The sequence below is a fragment of the Nyctibius grandis genome, chromosome 11 (genome assembly GCF_013368605.1).
Source record: "Nyctibius grandis isolate bNycGra1 chromosome 11, bNycGra1.pri, whole genome shotgun sequence".
In the NCBI taxonomy this organism is placed as follows: Eukaryota; Metazoa; Chordata; class Aves; order Nyctibiiformes; family Nyctibiidae; genus Nyctibius; species Nyctibius grandis.
This window is the reverse complement of record NC_090668.1, coordinates 6,665,478-6,680,368: the sequence shown is the minus strand read 5'-3', so window position 1 is coordinate 6,680,368 and position 14,891 is coordinate 6,665,478. Positions and strand designations below refer to the sequence as shown.

At 57.2% G+C, this 14,891-nt stretch overlaps 1 protein-coding gene across 1 annotated transcript; it reads left to right on the top strand.

Moving 5' to 3' along the window:
- The first annotated feature begins 1,282 nt into the window (after positions 1–1,282).
- Positions 1,283–14,742, top strand: MAN2C1 (mannosidase alpha class 2C member 1). Its single transcript, XM_068409755.1, has 26 exons — positions 1,283–1,401; positions 1,889–2,014; positions 3,012–3,135; positions 3,818–3,888; positions 4,122–4,299; positions 4,783–4,972; positions 5,457–5,563; positions 5,724–5,834; positions 6,217–6,309; positions 6,534–6,650; positions 7,403–7,498; positions 7,815–7,957; positions 8,435–8,558; positions 9,062–9,183; positions 10,003–10,088; positions 10,633–10,803; positions 11,073–11,155; positions 11,337–11,431; positions 11,558–11,662; positions 11,863–12,019; positions 12,347–12,490; positions 12,589–12,698; positions 13,305–13,384; positions 13,475–13,620; positions 13,998–14,101; positions 14,182–14,742. The coding sequence occupies exons 1-26, from the start codon at positions 1,283–1,285 to the stop codon at positions 14,297–14,299; spliced, it is 3,120 nt and encodes a 1,039-aa protein (XP_068265856.1). The 3' UTR covers positions 14,300–14,742.
- Positions 14,743–14,891: the final 149 nt, after the last annotated feature.

Below are 14,891 nucleotides of genomic sequence, written 5' to 3'. Positions count from 1 at the left end.
ATTTTAAAAAAAAAGCCAACACGGACTTCATAAAGCCACGACAGACACAACTGCACTGTCTCTCCTCCTCAAAGGAGGCAGCTTTCCTTGCACAAACCCATGCTGCCAGCCCTAAGCACCCGAAATGGCTTTTATCCTCCCTGGCTGGGGAGACACGAGGAGGCCTTCGCCACCGCTTAAAACTCTCCCAGGGATTTATTTTTTCCAAGACAGCAGGTTCTCTCCTCCCGGCACCGGAGCTCCCTCCCTTCCCTGGGGAGAGGGCCTGGAGGGGGACGTGTGCCTCGCTGGCCCTTCTGCAGCAGGGAGAGCCGGGATGGAAGCGTGTGGCCCCGAGGGGCCACTGCTCGTCGTGCAGTAGGCAGATCTTGAACCAGAGCCTCTTCTGGAGAGAGGGCAAGCGAGGGAAGAGCCCCGCGGGGAATATTCATGGTTTGCCAGCAATAAGTTACCCGTCTCGTTTCTCCTCCCTTGCTGTAAGCAGGCAGGAAGGAGCTCTCGCACGTCCTCTTCCATTTCAAAGGTTTCACGCACACCCAATTTTCCCCTTATTTTTCCTGTTCTATGCTCAAGGTGATGTGGAAGTGAAAATCTTGGGTGACGCAGACGTTCGACCAGCTTGGAAGTAACTGCTGCTGCTGCTACTTGATGGGTGTCTTGTCCCAGAAGCCTGTGCCTGCATGTCACTGAGGGCGAGGGGGGCCGGCTGCGTCCCTGGGGTACGGCATGGGGGCACCTCTGCCTTCGGCGGCCTGCCCTCCGTCCAGCACCCCAGCCTGTACAATAGCAGAGGTTTGGTTTTTTGTTTTTTTTTTTAAAATTTGAACTTGCTTTTTGTATTCTGTACCGTGATCCTCGGCCCACGATCCATGTGATTTCTATCCAAACGTTGTAAACTTGACTGTAGTGCGGTATTTCCATTAAAATATCAGGGCTAACCGTCGTGTAACAGATTCTTCCTTCCTGATCACACAGAATGATGTTTTGGGGGCATTCTGAGGGGAAAAGGCAGGCCGAGAGGTGGCTGCCAGGCCCTGTCACCCGGCGGACACCTCAAGGCAGGCCCGGCACAAGCCCTCAGCCCAGCGAAGCGTCCCAAGCCACCCGGGGGGCTGCCCCGAGCCGGGCGGGCAGGCCCTGCCGCAGGTGACCGCCTGGCAGCGGGGCTGCCAGTGCCCGGACCCCCCCGACACCCCGCCGGGGCCCGGACCCCCGCTCCCGCCGCCCCGGGCCCGCCCCCTGCGCATGCGCCGCGCCCAGGGAGGGGCGCAGGGGTCCGCGCATGCGCAGAGCGCGCCGCGCAGCCGCCATGGCCGCCCCGGAGCACCGGCGCACGGCGCTGGAGCGGGTGGACAAGTTCATCTCCGAGATTTACTTCACCGACTGCAACCTGCGGGGCAGGTGGGCGGCGGGGCCCGTCCCAGGTCACCTCCCCGGGCCTTCCCCGGGCGCTGGCAGCAGGCGGGGCGGGCCGCGCCGCGCCCGGGCCTGCTCCCCAGTGTGTGTGTGTCCCCCGACTCCACCGCAGGCCCCTCAGGGGAGGCCGGTTTCCCCGGGTCGCGGCGGGGGCTCCCGGGCCTCAGTGAACCAAGCACACACACGCCCTGGCCGGCCTGGAGCTCTGCCTCGGGGTGTTGCTGGCACAGCCGCCTCTGCCCCCCGGGGCTGCCCGTGGGGGGGGACGCTGCTGGAGTCCCGGCTCCAACAGGCCCCTTCAACAGGGCCAGTCATTACTGTGTTGTTCAGTTAATACCGTGAGGGTACTAAGTGATAGCAGGGTGATACAGCCGTGCTGGGAAAGTAGGGTGGTCCCTAACCCCCCCCCACCCCGGCTGGTCCCCCCCCGGACTGGCCTTATTAATCGTGTCCTGGCCATCTCTGACCGCAGGCTCTTTGGGGATCGCTGTCCGCTGGCATCGCTCTCCTGCTTCCAGACCCCACGGCGCATCCCATACGATGAGGCCGTCGGGCAGGAATTCAGACCGGCTAAAGTGGGAGACTCCTTTGGGCCCACGTGAGTACCAGGTTTTGGTGGGGCTGGAGCTTGCGTCTTCAGTGTTACTTGTGTGTGTGAATCCTCACGAGCTCGCAATGGTGAACAAATGAGATGATAATCCTCTTCTGTGTTGCGTGCTTCAGGTAGCAGCTGGTTGCCCAAAGCCTGTAGGTTGATCTCAGGAGGAAACAGACCCAGCTGTGTCTGTTTCCATGGAGAGTGAAGAGCCAGGTTTGTTGATGCTTTCTGCTGAGAGCTCCTGTTCATAGTCATGGTTGTGACTCCGATGCTTGCTTCTGCGTGGGATCTGTATGCTTTGTCCGGCCTGGGAGAAGATTGGGGCATTTTTCCTAGCAGTGGTCAAAGACACTATGCTAGTGTCCATTTCTGGAGTCCCAGAAGAGGCTGGTTTGGGGCCATTGTGTGCTGCCTTCTGAGCGTCCTGGCCCGCTGGGGCTGCCGTGCCTCCTTGCAACCTGGGCACCAGCCTGGCCCTAGTACCCTCTGGTTTCACTGTCTTCTGGATCACTGTGGGGGATGGAGGGACAGTTTCCAGTCCCTGTCAGCTTGAAAGAGCGCGTCACCCCACTCAGCTTGGCTTGTAACTTGCTGTCCAATCTCTAACCCTCACCAATGGCTGACAACAGCGGGTGCCATGAGTTAGAAGTTTCGCTTGGTGAAAGAGCGACCGGTGTAGGTCAGCAGCTCACAGGGAAGGGAAAGCCCAGTGCATTTAAATGGCACAGAACAAGGCTGGTGTGTGCAGGCACCGTGTACTGCTTAAACGGCAGATGTGTCACAGCCAGCTACACGGTGAGCCACCTCCAGCCTACGCCATGTCTGGGGACACAGGTTAAAGCAGGTCTGTACGGGTAGGTAGCACCGTTTCATTCGAATCACATCAAACTTGTGCGCTGTCCCCGCTCTGCTTTTTCCGTGGAGGCTCTGAGGAAGTGTGGTTTCCCCTGGGAGAAGGTCTCATGGTGGGCTGAGGTTGCTGCCTGCTCTCTTCCAGGTGGGAGACGTGCTGGTTTAAGGTGGAGCTGAGCATCCCTCCGGCATGGGTAGGGCGGGAAGTGCACTTCATCTGGGAGAGCGATGGGGAGGGCATGGTGTGGCGAGACGCCCAGCCTGTCCAGGTAAGGAGGCGTGGATCAGGGTGTGCCAGCTGTGCCAGGTGCTTTGCTCCCTACAGAGTGGATCTCTCTTTAAATACGAGAAAACCTGCTGTGCAGAGAGGAGCAGAGTTTGTGAAGAGCCTGGTATGTGGGGTGGGAGAGAGGGCGATGCTCGTGGCTTGCACGCTGTGCTGGTGAACCACGGAGGGTCTGTGGGCTGTTTCCAAAGTTCAGCCCAGAAAGGCAAGCCTGTTGGTGGTGGGCTTGAGCCTGTTTTCTAGAGGTTGCTCCCCGACAGGAGTTAAAATTCTGGACTACAAACCGGTAACGGGTGAAAATCCCTTGCTTAGGCGTTAGCAAATCTGTCTGGGAAGAAGGATAGGCAAGCATTGGGGCCTGAGATGTGAATCTCCACTGCTGTCGAGAACAGTGGGACAGACTCGTGTTACACATGTCAACTTCAGTCCTGCTTTGGCGGGGTGGAATGGTTCAGGTGACCTTTTGCAGCCCTGCCCTGCTCTGGGGTGGTGTCCGCAGGGTTTGTGTGACTGCTGGGGCAGCAGCAGTTTCCGTGCCGGTTGTTCTTGTGGGAAGCATTGTCCCATGGCACGTGGGACCAGCTGGATGCGTCTTACCCTGCCCATCCAGCCCTCTGTCAGGGACCTCTGCAGATGCGTGTTAAATACGCCATCTTCCTCTGCAGGGTTTGACTAAGGAGGGCGAGAAGACCAGCTACATCCTGACAAGCAGCTTGAAAGAGACAGAGCCCCACAGGTGGGTGGTCAGCCTGGCCAGAGCCCCCTGCTGCTGGGGGAGCTTGGTGGTGTTTGAAGCCAAAAGGCTGGGCTGAGACATCCCTGTCTGCGTCCAGGTGCTCTGAGAAGTGTCTGGCATTCAGGGGCTCTGTCTGTTGTTGAGGTTGGGCTGGTCCTGCCACAGGGAGGGAATGGACTTTCCCAGCCCATTGCTTGCGATCTGCTCCCTGATGGTTTCCGTTTGCTCTCCAGTCTGACGCTGTACGTGGAGCTGGCCTGCAACGGGCTCTTTGGGGCCGGCAAGGGCAGTATGATCGCCCCTCCAGACCCTGACAGGAGGTTCACCCTGAGCAAGGCTGAGCTGGTCGTCTTCAACAGGGACGTCTATGAGCTACTGGTGGATCTGGAAATACTGCTGGACATGGCCAAGGTCTGTGAGCTCATTCTCTTCCATTCTCTCACCCTTTCCACCTCCTTCCACAACTTCATTTTATCTCCTCCCACCATTCCATGACCTGTCTCCTCCCACCAGAAGGCTCTGGAGGAGCAAATGTTTGCTCCTGCTGCTTTAGCACAATTGGTGATGTCTAGAGTAGGAGAAAACTGAACAGAGAGAAGTCACAGGTGGTTTTTTCCCTCCACTTTCTGCTCCAAGGCAGGATCTGTTAGACCAGAGCCCACTGGGATGGGCGTATGTGTAACCTGGCTTTAGAAGATACATGAGCAGAGGCATACGGTTGTATGTGTGAAGCAGGGAGGTGGTGTTTACCTGGCACCACTGGCAGAGTCAGATGTTGGAAGGAGGTAGCAGGTTCTACCTGAGGCAGAGGGCATCCGAGCTGGTACAGAGAGCTGCTCTGTGCCAGAGGATGTGCTGAGCTCAGAGTCAAGCTGTAACCACTCCCAACCCCAGCTCCTCGGGGAAGAAAACCAGAGGAGTTTCCAGGCAATGTACGCTGCCAACCAGATGGTCAACGTGTGTGACGTTAAGGACCCCTCCACCTTCTCTGCTGCCCGTGACCTGGCTGCGGCGATCTTCAGCCAGAGGAACGGCGAGAGCCAGCACACCATCCATGCCGTGGGTCACTGCCACATTGACTCTGGTGAGAGCAGCACAGCGCTCCCTCTCTGCTGACCCAGAGGCCAGGGCATGCTGCCGAGGGGAGAGCTGTCTGCCCTTGGCCTCCAGGCACTGGGTACTGTGCCCTGAGGGAAGGGAAAGGGACCTCTGTGCTGCCATACAGCTGGTCTGTCACCGAGGCAGGGGAATGTGTGTTTGGCTAGCTGTGCCCTTTGGAGCACTGATGGGGCTGCTGATGAGGGATGAGGTGCAGACTGCTGTGTTCTGCCTGTTGGACTTCACCCCTCAATTTCCAGTCCCTGGAGGGGTTTTGGTCTCAACAGAAAGGCCGCGGGAAAAGCGGGAGCTGGAGGCCCCAGGCTGTGTTGCTGTCAGGCACTGAGCCGAAGGACAGCGTTTTGCTTTAGCATTTTCCCTGACTGATCCACGTAAAGGCAGCACAGCCCCACTCCCAGAGGAGCTTGTGCTGGGTACTAACGGTGGTGGGGCCTTGCCTGTCCCCACAGCCTGGCTGTGGCCGTACGAGGAGACCGTCCGTAAGTGTGCTCGGAGCTGGGTCACGGTGGTCCGTCTGATGGAGGGCAACCCGGAGCTCACCTTCGCCTGCTCCCAGGTGAGCGATCTCCCTCGTGGGTGTTCCCCTTCTGCTTCTGGCTTGTTGCTTCTCCAGCATGACTCAAAACGAGGTGGGGGGGTGACCGGGAGCATGCTGTGCGGTTGCAGAGAAGAGGGACGTCGGTGTGGAGCTGAGTCTGGCCTCTGTGCTCTGGCAGGCGCAGCAGTTCGAGTGGGTGCGGAGCTGGTACCCCGGCCTCTACGCGCAGATTCAGGACTTCGTGGCGAAGGGGCAGTTCATTCCTGTGGGAGGCACCTGGGTGGAAATGGTGAGAAGCGTGGTGAGCCTGGCTCGCCGCACCCTCCTTGCGCTATCCCTCTGGGACTGGTCCTGACACTGGGGAGGGAGAGCAGAGCCTTTGCTGAGCCTGTCTGGTTGGTGGTGGTCTCCGGGCCCAGAGAGCAGCAGCTGTCTGCAGTGTCTAGCCTAGCAAAAATACCATCGGTCTCCCAGATCATCTCATTCCCTGAGAAAGGAGCTTTGGTCTGGACTGACTGAGCTCCATTCTTCCCTTTGCCCTGTGCCGAGCTCTGTTCAGATCCTCCCCGTGATCTGCCAGGTCAGGATGACTGGGTGGGAATTAGGCACTCGAAGACCTCCCCTTCCCTGGTGCCTGACTTGCCCCCTGGACTCACTGTGCTTCCCCCCAGGACGGGAACCTGCCCAGCGGGGAGTCCATGGTGCGGCAGTTCCTCCAGGGACAGCGGTTCTTCCAGGAGCAGTTTGGCCGCATCTGCTCAGAGGTACTTGCTCTTTTCCAGCACACCTTCCTTGCACACCAGCTTCTTCCACCTCCTGCTATGCGTGAGAGTTTCTCGCTCCTTATCTAGCACATCTTCAGTTCCTTCTGCAAGAAGGGCTCAGGGGCTGACTACCAAGAAACCCTCCATGAGCTCAGGCTGTGGTTTGTGGTCAGTGTGACTCACGTGTGTCTCTCCCTCTCTGCTGCTGTCACCTCTGCTCCCAGTTCTGGCTGCCAGACACGTTCGGATACTCAGCCCAGCTGCCCCAGCTGATGCGTGGCTGTGGGATCAGGCGGTTCCTCACACAGAAGCTCAGCTGGAACCTGGTGAACACCTTCCCGGTGAGCTGTGCTTCCTTTCTTCCCAGTGGATGGACTTGGTGGTTGCTGGAGTCTGTCTGCAGGGCTGGACCTGTTGGTTCCACAGGTTGAGCCGGTCCTTCAGCTCAGCTGACACAGATTCTTCCAGAAGCCACCGGTTTATGGTGGTAGCAATGTCCAGTCAGGCTTTAGGGGAGAGAAGGGACATGGTTAGAGATCCCAGCTGGGCCCCTGGCCTACAAATTCCTTCTGCTTCTAGCTGGGAAGCTGTGACTTGTGTGCAGGTCTAACAGACAGCAAACCCAGCCTCTCCTCTGCTGTCCCCTGCCCTTGTGGCATTTCCCATCCTTGTACAACTGTTTCCTTTCACTGTTCTGGCAGGACATCCTGAAACCCTGTGGAGAGAAAGTGAAGGCCCAGTTTGAATCCCCAAGGGCTCTGAAGTGCCTGTCCCTTGTGCACTTCCCTAGTGACAAGGGTGCTGGGCTTTCTGTGTTTGACAGGGCTTGTGAGGAAACTTGGGCTTTTAGTGCATGAGTTCTGTGCTGATGTGGTTGAAGTGTACTCTCCACACACACATTTGTGTGGGAGATGAGGTTGGGAGCCTTCAAACACTGAGCTACGGGTGAATTTCTCTCTTTCTGGTACCACCATGACCAGAGATTTCCTTTTGGGAACCCCTGGGAACAATGGGGCAGTGCTTTATCATTTTGGCACTGTGTGGTACAAGGGGGCTGTAGGAGACACCGTGCTTTCCTTTGGCTCCCCTCCAGCATCACACCTTTTTCTGGGAAGGCATTGATGGTTCCCGAGTCCTGACCCATTTCCCCCCTGGTGACTCCTATGGGATGCACGGGCGAGTGGAGGAGGTGAGTGAGGTTGCCAGACCTGCACGTGAAGTGCAGTGCCAGCCCCTCAGGGCCAGGGCAGAGGCTCCTGGGAGAGGGCACTGCCTGGGAAGGGAGCGGGATAGCTGGCAGCATTGCTGGGCAAAGGCTGTTTGGGTGCCTGGCAGTCCGTTACCGGCCTCTGAGATGTGCCAGTGCCTGATTTTGGCACTTTGGGCTGGGGAAGAGGGGCAGGACTGGGCTTTGCACCTCAAAGGCTGTTCTGGCTTTCTTGGGTGGAGCTATGGGAGCCGGGGCTGGGCACCAGGGGATTGCAGCTGTGCAAAATCCCCTCTAGATGCTGAAAACAGTGAACAACAGGGACAAAGGACGTGTGAACCACAGCGCTTTCCTCTTCGGCTTTGGAGATGGAGGAGGGGGCCCCACGCAGAAGATGCTGGACAGGATGAAGAGAATGAGTGACACAGACGGGCTGCCAAAGTGAGAGGAGAGCTCCCTTCCTCCCTCCGTGTGGGAGCTCTTGTTTTGAGCCAGGCCTGGCCTTCAGCAGTGCCAGAGGAGAGGGTGTGCGAAGGAGGGCAGGGAACAAGCGGAGCGAGCAGAGGGCTAGGAAGGATTGTCAGGGAGACAGAGTCTCTCCATCATCAAGGGCCATAAGAACAGGTACACGGGGTGGCCTCAGACTGCTCATGAGCCCTCAGCTGAGCTGTGGCGTGAATGAGCAGCCCAGCAGTGGTGCCTGGCAGTCTGTCCCTGCCTGGGGAATGTCCCTGTCCCTGTGTCAGGCAGCGAGAGCAGTGTGGAGTGGGAGAGAGTTAGAGAGGAACACTGTGTGAGGTTGTGTTGGGGTTTCTGAAGCCTTGGTTCCAGGGCTGTCACCTTTCTGGTCAGGATCACCGTTAGCTGTGCCACAGGCTTCTCCCCTGGCTCAGCGCTGTTTGTGCATCTCTCCCGCAGGGTTGAGATCTCCACTCCTGACCGGCTCTTTTCTGTCCTGGAGAAGGAGTCGTCGCAGCTGTGCACCTGGGTGGGAGAGCTCTTCCTCGAGCTGCACAACGGCACGTACACCACCCAGGCCCAGGTGACTGCACCCAGGGACGGGGGCAGCGCTCTCCTTCCCCCCGGGGAAGGTGGTCCTTCTCCGTTCTCTTCGCTACTGCTTGGGCAGCTCCAGGGTTCAGGCAGTGCCCTTTAGGTCTCAACAGTGGGAGCCACCTTGTAGCCAGGACTCCAAAAGGCAGATCTATTGTCCGACTTTCTTCAAGGGGTGAGAAGGAAGCCTGCACGCAGCAGGGCCCCCTTGGTCAATAGCTGCCACGTCCTTCACTTTAGCAGATAGCTGCAGAGCTTGGGTGAAGTGTCAGAAGAAGGGAAGGTGAGAACAGAGAGGGGAAGCTGTGTCCTGTCCTGGGAGTTTCAGCTTGATCTGTGGCAAAATATAACTCCCTGGTAATGGCAAACTCATGACACCTAAAAATAACAGCCTTCCTGCAGTGGAGCTGGGCTTTTGCTGCTGGTGTGAGAGAGCCACTCCTAGCTACTAGTTCCCTAAGAATTGTCCTTCTCTCCTTGCTTTGACACCAGATAAAGAAGGGGAATCGGGAGTGCGAGCGAATACTCCACGACGTAGAAGTACTCAGCACCTTGGCCCTGGCGCGGGGCAGCGCGTTCCAGTATCCTGCCAGCCAGCTGCAGCGGCTCTGGAGGTGAGGGCGTACGGAGCCCTGACGGCACTGGGGGGAGGATGTGCTGAGGGCTGGGGACTTCAGCGTGAGAGCTGGCTTCTCTTGAGGTACCACTCCCCATCCCTACAGCTCCTTGTCCCTGCCTGCGTCTGGGTAGAAGTTCTTGCTATCAGTGCACTAATTTAGCCCAGACGAGTCAGACTGCACTGGTATGAGCAGTTATTGGGCAGCTCAGTGGGCTGATGGTGGGAGATGGGCACTTATCTCCCAGCCCCATTCAGCTGGAGCCAGAAGGGTGACTGACCGCAGCCTGTCTCCCTTTGAACTGCCTCTTGAGTGAGTGGGAGAGGGGCGCAGAGTTAGGACGTAGGGACCTTTGCAGATTCAGCACCGCAGTGCTGCGCGTACCTGACCCCTTCCCTAAGCTGATCAGGGCTCCACCCGGAGAACGTTTGAGTGCTTTGCTTCATTCTCACGTTGGAAGGTAGCTCCAAAGCCTCGCTCTGCTGGCTGGAAGCTTCCTTTCCGATCTAAGCTTATTCCTCGCCAGTTTTGACTTGTCTGAACTTGTGCAACAGTGTATCTGGTAGCCCTGAGGGATAAAAAAAACCCCAGCTCTTACTCCTCATGCTTGTGGTTTACTAAGATGACAGTTGATAAGTCCTAACATAAAGGGATGTAAAAGGTGCTACGGAAAAAATCCTTTTCTCTCAAGTGTTTGCTAATGAGGGGATAAGGAACAGTTATTAACTCTGTCCATCTTGCAAACAGGGCTCAGTAAGCCAGAACAATTCTGGTGCTCTCCTCTGCGTCCTCACCTGGTTTCTGTTTCTGTTTTAGGTTGTTGCTGCTCAACCAGTTCCATGATGTTTTGCCAGGCAGCTGTATCCAGCTCGTGGTTGAGGATGCCCTGCAATACTACGCAGGTGAGCAGGGAGTTTGCCTAGGAGGGCGCTTACCCATTGGAGCGCACTGAGTCCTGCCTGGTGGGGCTGCAGAGCTTTCAGTCCTGGGCTGCCATGCGCTATGGGTCGAACCTGTGCAGGCGTGTGTCTGTAACCATGTTAACTCAACAGGGAATTAGCAGGGGAGCCAAGGGATTAATAAACAACCCGAGTTATTGACTTCTCTGCTTGCTGCCGGCATGCCAGGATAGACCTCAGCAAAGGTGGGAGCTGCAGTTTGCTCCTGCCTGCCCACAGGCACTTGCAGTAGCTTTACTTTGTTACAGCTCCACAGTTTTCCAGGTGAGCTGGCACAGCTCGTTGTAATCTTGTAATAACAAAGTTAAGAATAATTATAAACTCTAATTACTCTACTAATAGATAACAGTAATTAATACTAATGATAATTAGTAATGGTAGCTCGGAAGTAGCTGAAGTGTGTGTACATTGCACGAGAGTGCCAGAACCGATCTCAGATGTGAGAAATGGCCTGGCTGGGTCCAACCCGGGCCTTTTTATTGCCCAGAGATCCGCAGGGCTGGCGCTCGGCTGCAGGAGGAAGCTGTGCGGTCCTTGTGCGGGGAACTGCTGCAGCCCAAGGCGGGCAGCGCCGAGGGCACCCTCGTGTTGAACACTTTGCCCTGGGAACGGACCGAGGTGATCTCCAGGACTGGGCCAGCTGGAACACAGACTTTAGGTATGTCTAACTTGGGGGTAACTTGTGTATCAGAGTGTCTTACAGGGGCAGAGACAGCTAGCGAAGAAATACTCTGCCTCTCCCTGCCCTGGGCAGGGTTTACTAAGTTGTCAGATTGCTCCTTGGGGCTGATCCTGCTTCAGGTTGTCCATGAACTATGGATGAAGGAGAGGAGGGTATGAAAGGAGGTGGTAGGTCTGACGTGAGAGCAGCAGGGCAGCACAGTGTGTCTGGGGAAGGTGTTGGAACAGAACCTCTTTGCTTTCCAGCTCTGGTGACAGTCCCCAGCATGGGCTACGCCATAGTGAAGGAGCCATTGCTGCCACCTCAGCCTGTGTCAGTGAGGAAACAGGTAAGTGCAATGTCACGTGTCCTCAGATCGGTGTACTCTGCATCAAAGGCTGATTGGGGAGAAATCTAGGGAATCCAGCCTGCAGCAGGTCCGCACACTGGATTTGCCGTTGGGGCACTTTGCACCCACCTCAGCTCCCGCAGGTGTGGGTCTGTGAAACGTCTCTCTCCTTTCCCCGCAGGAGGATGGCTCCATTGCCATGGAGAACGGGGTGATTGCAGTCTGTCTGGATGCCATGGGGCGCCTGACCTCGCTTCGGCTGGCGGGTTCCGAGAGGTGTGTCTCTCACCCGGTCCTGGAACCAGGCTCCTCAGACCTCTCTCGGGTCGTCTTCTCACGGTAAGCCCTTCACCACTGCCCGTTCTTCTTAAACTGCTGTTTCTCTCTTCCACTTTGTTCCAGAGAGTCGATCCCTGATGGCTGCTGTGCCAACCAGTTTGCACTCTTTGATGATGTTCCCCTGTACTGGGATGCCTGGGACGTGATGGATTATCACTTGGAAACCAGGTAGAGGAGCAGTGCATGCGGCACTCGGATTTTGTCTTTGCTCTGAGGTTCTTGCCTCCCCAGCAGTCCTAGCTGTAACAAAAGCTGTAACAGAGAATTCACTCTGGAGAAGTGTGTGCCTGCTGTCTAGGAGGCCAGATTGGGATTTGGGAACCTGGATCTACCAGACAGACCAGCTCTGCCTTTATCCCTTTTTCTAGGAAGCCAGTGACAACGCTGCTGAAGCCTCTGGAAATCACCCTGGCTGGGGGCCTGCGGGGAAGCGCCAGCTTCTCTCTGCAGGTTGGGGAAAGCAGCACCTTAACCCAGGAGATCATCCTGGACGCCACGTGCCCGTACCTCCGCTTCCTGACCCAGGTTTGGCCAGTAGCTGCCGCGCAATACGGACATCTGTGCTGTGCAGGCAGGGCCCTGGGGAGCTGAACTTTGTGTCTGAATTGTATTCCTCCTCCTGTTTCCTTCCCTGGAGCCCCCCACTGCCTGTCCTCCTCTGCCCAAGGGTGGGGGTCCTGAGGGCCAGGGTGGAAGAGAGACCCACCAGTTCATCTGTGTGCAGACTCTAGTGTGGTTTTATTGTACCTGGTCTGGCCTGGGTGCGAGCTGGCTGCTGCGCACCGGGGAGGGATAAGTGCAGCCTCTGCCTGCCAGCCCCCTGTGATGATGATGTTCTGCTATGACATTTAGGTTGAGTGGAAGGAGGCTCACAAGTTCCTGAAGGTGGAGTTCCCCGTGCAGGTCCGTAGCACAAACACCACCTACGAGATCCAGTTTGGGCACCTGCAGCGGCCAACGCACTGGAACACGTCCTGGGACTGGGCCCGATTCGAGGTGAGGGGAACAGTGGTCTGGTCCTCCCGTGGGGGGGCTGTGTTTGCTCCCAGGCAGTAGCCCTGTGTGGTGACTATGTCCCTTGGTACCTCCTGCAGGTGTGGGCTCACAAGTGGCTGGATCTCTCCGAGCACGGCTTCGGGGTGGCCCTGCTGAATGACTGCAAATATGGGGCATCGGCCCACAGGAACGTCCTCAGCCTCTCGCTGTGAGTTAGGGTTGGGCTGGGGGTGGAGCCGTAGCAGTCACTTCGCCTTCTGAGGTGTCTCTTGGAAGTCAAGGCAGCACTTGGTCCTAAACAATCACAGTTAATAAGGAAATAGTCTGGTATTAATCTGAGTGGCTGGCTGTCATCTGAGAACTTTTGGCTGACTTAATTACAATTGACTACGATAATGTAATTCCTAGGAGTTATGCTCAGATAATTCAGGAGAGATCAGATCCATGTTTGCATCAAGGAATTTTTCTGTTGCTGGCCAAAACATACCCCAGGAGGGGAGGCTTAAGGAGAGGGAAGGAACAGCAATGTTATGGATGCCTACAAAGCTAAGAGAAGCTCTACATATTTGAGTTTGAGTCTCTCAGCCACAAGTTTCACAGGAAAACACCCTTCAAAGGTCGATTTTAGCTTCTGAGACACCTTGTCCGGGCTCTGTTTGCTCTTGCCAGAAACCAGCAGCATGTTGGCTTCTACTGTGCAGTCCTGAGGTAGCAGGGGGAGGCAGTTGTCTTGTCACAGTTCTCCTCTGGCTCTGGACCAGGTGACAGAGAGTGCTGCCCAGACACCAGTCTCACCTGCCTCTTGTTGCTTTAGGCTAAGAGCACCCAAGTCCCCCGATGCCACGGCAGACATGGCACACCACCAGTTCACCTACGCCGTGATGCCTCACTGGGGTGAGCAATGGGCAGAGCTGGGTCCTGAGGGGACAGGCAGGGTGGAGGATGCTCCGGTGAGCCTCAGGGTGAGAGGTTCCTGTGTTGCAGGTTCCTTCCAGGATGCCGGCGTGATCCAGTGTGCCTACAACTTGAATTTCCCCCTCCACGCGGTCCCGGCCAGGTCTGCGCAGTGCCCAGCCTGGAGCGCCTTCTCTGTCAGCTCACCTGCGGTCGTGCTGGAGACTGTCAAGCGGGCAAGTCCCCGGGGCAGAAGCGGGGAGGGGTTGAGCTGTTGTTGTTAGGCTCGGTTTGCTCTTTCCCCTGCAGCTGGGTGGTGGGCAGGCTCAGCTGAGCAGAAACAGTGATCCCTCTGGTTTGTGTGTCCTGCTCGGTGAGGACAAGGGGGGTTAGCACCCCTCTGTGCCAGCCTGGGCAGGCACTTGCACCAGGGATCATGGTGGTACCTGCATCTGTATGTGGGTGCAGCAGCCACAGCCGTTAGCGCTGCAGGGCAGGCCAGGAAGGCGCGTGCACGCAGGCAGAGCTGCTCAGCTGCGATCGCTGGGTCGGGCTGTACCCCGAGGTGTAGGTGGGATGTGCCTGTCTCATCTGTCTGCGCTGTCCCCCGAAGGCTGAGGACAGGCCTGAAGCCGTGGTGGTTCGGCTGTATGAGGCACACGGCAGCACGGTTGTCGCCTGGCTCCAGACCTCCCTCCCTGTTCAGGAGGCGATACTGTAAGTCCACGCTGGAGGGCTGTGTGGTGGGGGGGATGGAGATCGGTTGCTTCAGCCTCACCCGCTGCTTTCTTCCCCAGCTGTGACCTCCTGGAGCGGCCGGCGCCAAGGGGCCGCCTGCCCCTGGAGCAGCAGGGTGTGAGGCTGTCCTTCTCACCCTTCCGCGTGCTCTCCATCCTCTTGGTCCTGAGGCAGTGACACCATCTCAGTCGCCCTTCCTAATGCTGTGGCAACATGGACCAACACCGTGAGCTCAAATTGCAGCCTGAGGCTTCCCCCATCCCAAGAGCTGTGCAAGGAGGTGGCAGTTCCAGGGAAGGGCAGAGTCTCCCCCTCGCCCCCCCCACCCAGCCATGGGAGAGCAGTGCTCGAGAAAACCATGTTCTTCAGGAAAGGAGGGACAGGCTGGCTGGCCCTGCATGGGCTCTGCTCCAGCCCCGGGGGGTTTGGGGAGCAGCAGCATTCCACAGCAGCTCCCGTGTCTCAGTCTTCATATTGGCCAGACCCAAGCAGCAACAAGCTGCAATAGGGCAGCGAGTGTAAAGGCACGCTACAGTCATTCCCCTCTCCCTTCGCCTGCCTCTTGCACTGCCCTTGTGGAAGGGGAACATAAGTAAAGAGGAGAATTACATGAAAACAAACTCCGGCCTGTCTTCTTAACTTATTTCCAGGTGACTGCACTGATCTGCCTCTTCCCAAGGGCTCTGTTGTAGCTGCTTCTCTCTTAGTGTCCTCCTCAGCAGGACCTCACTCCTGGGACTGGGGAGGCAGAGCTTACCTTTATCTTTAG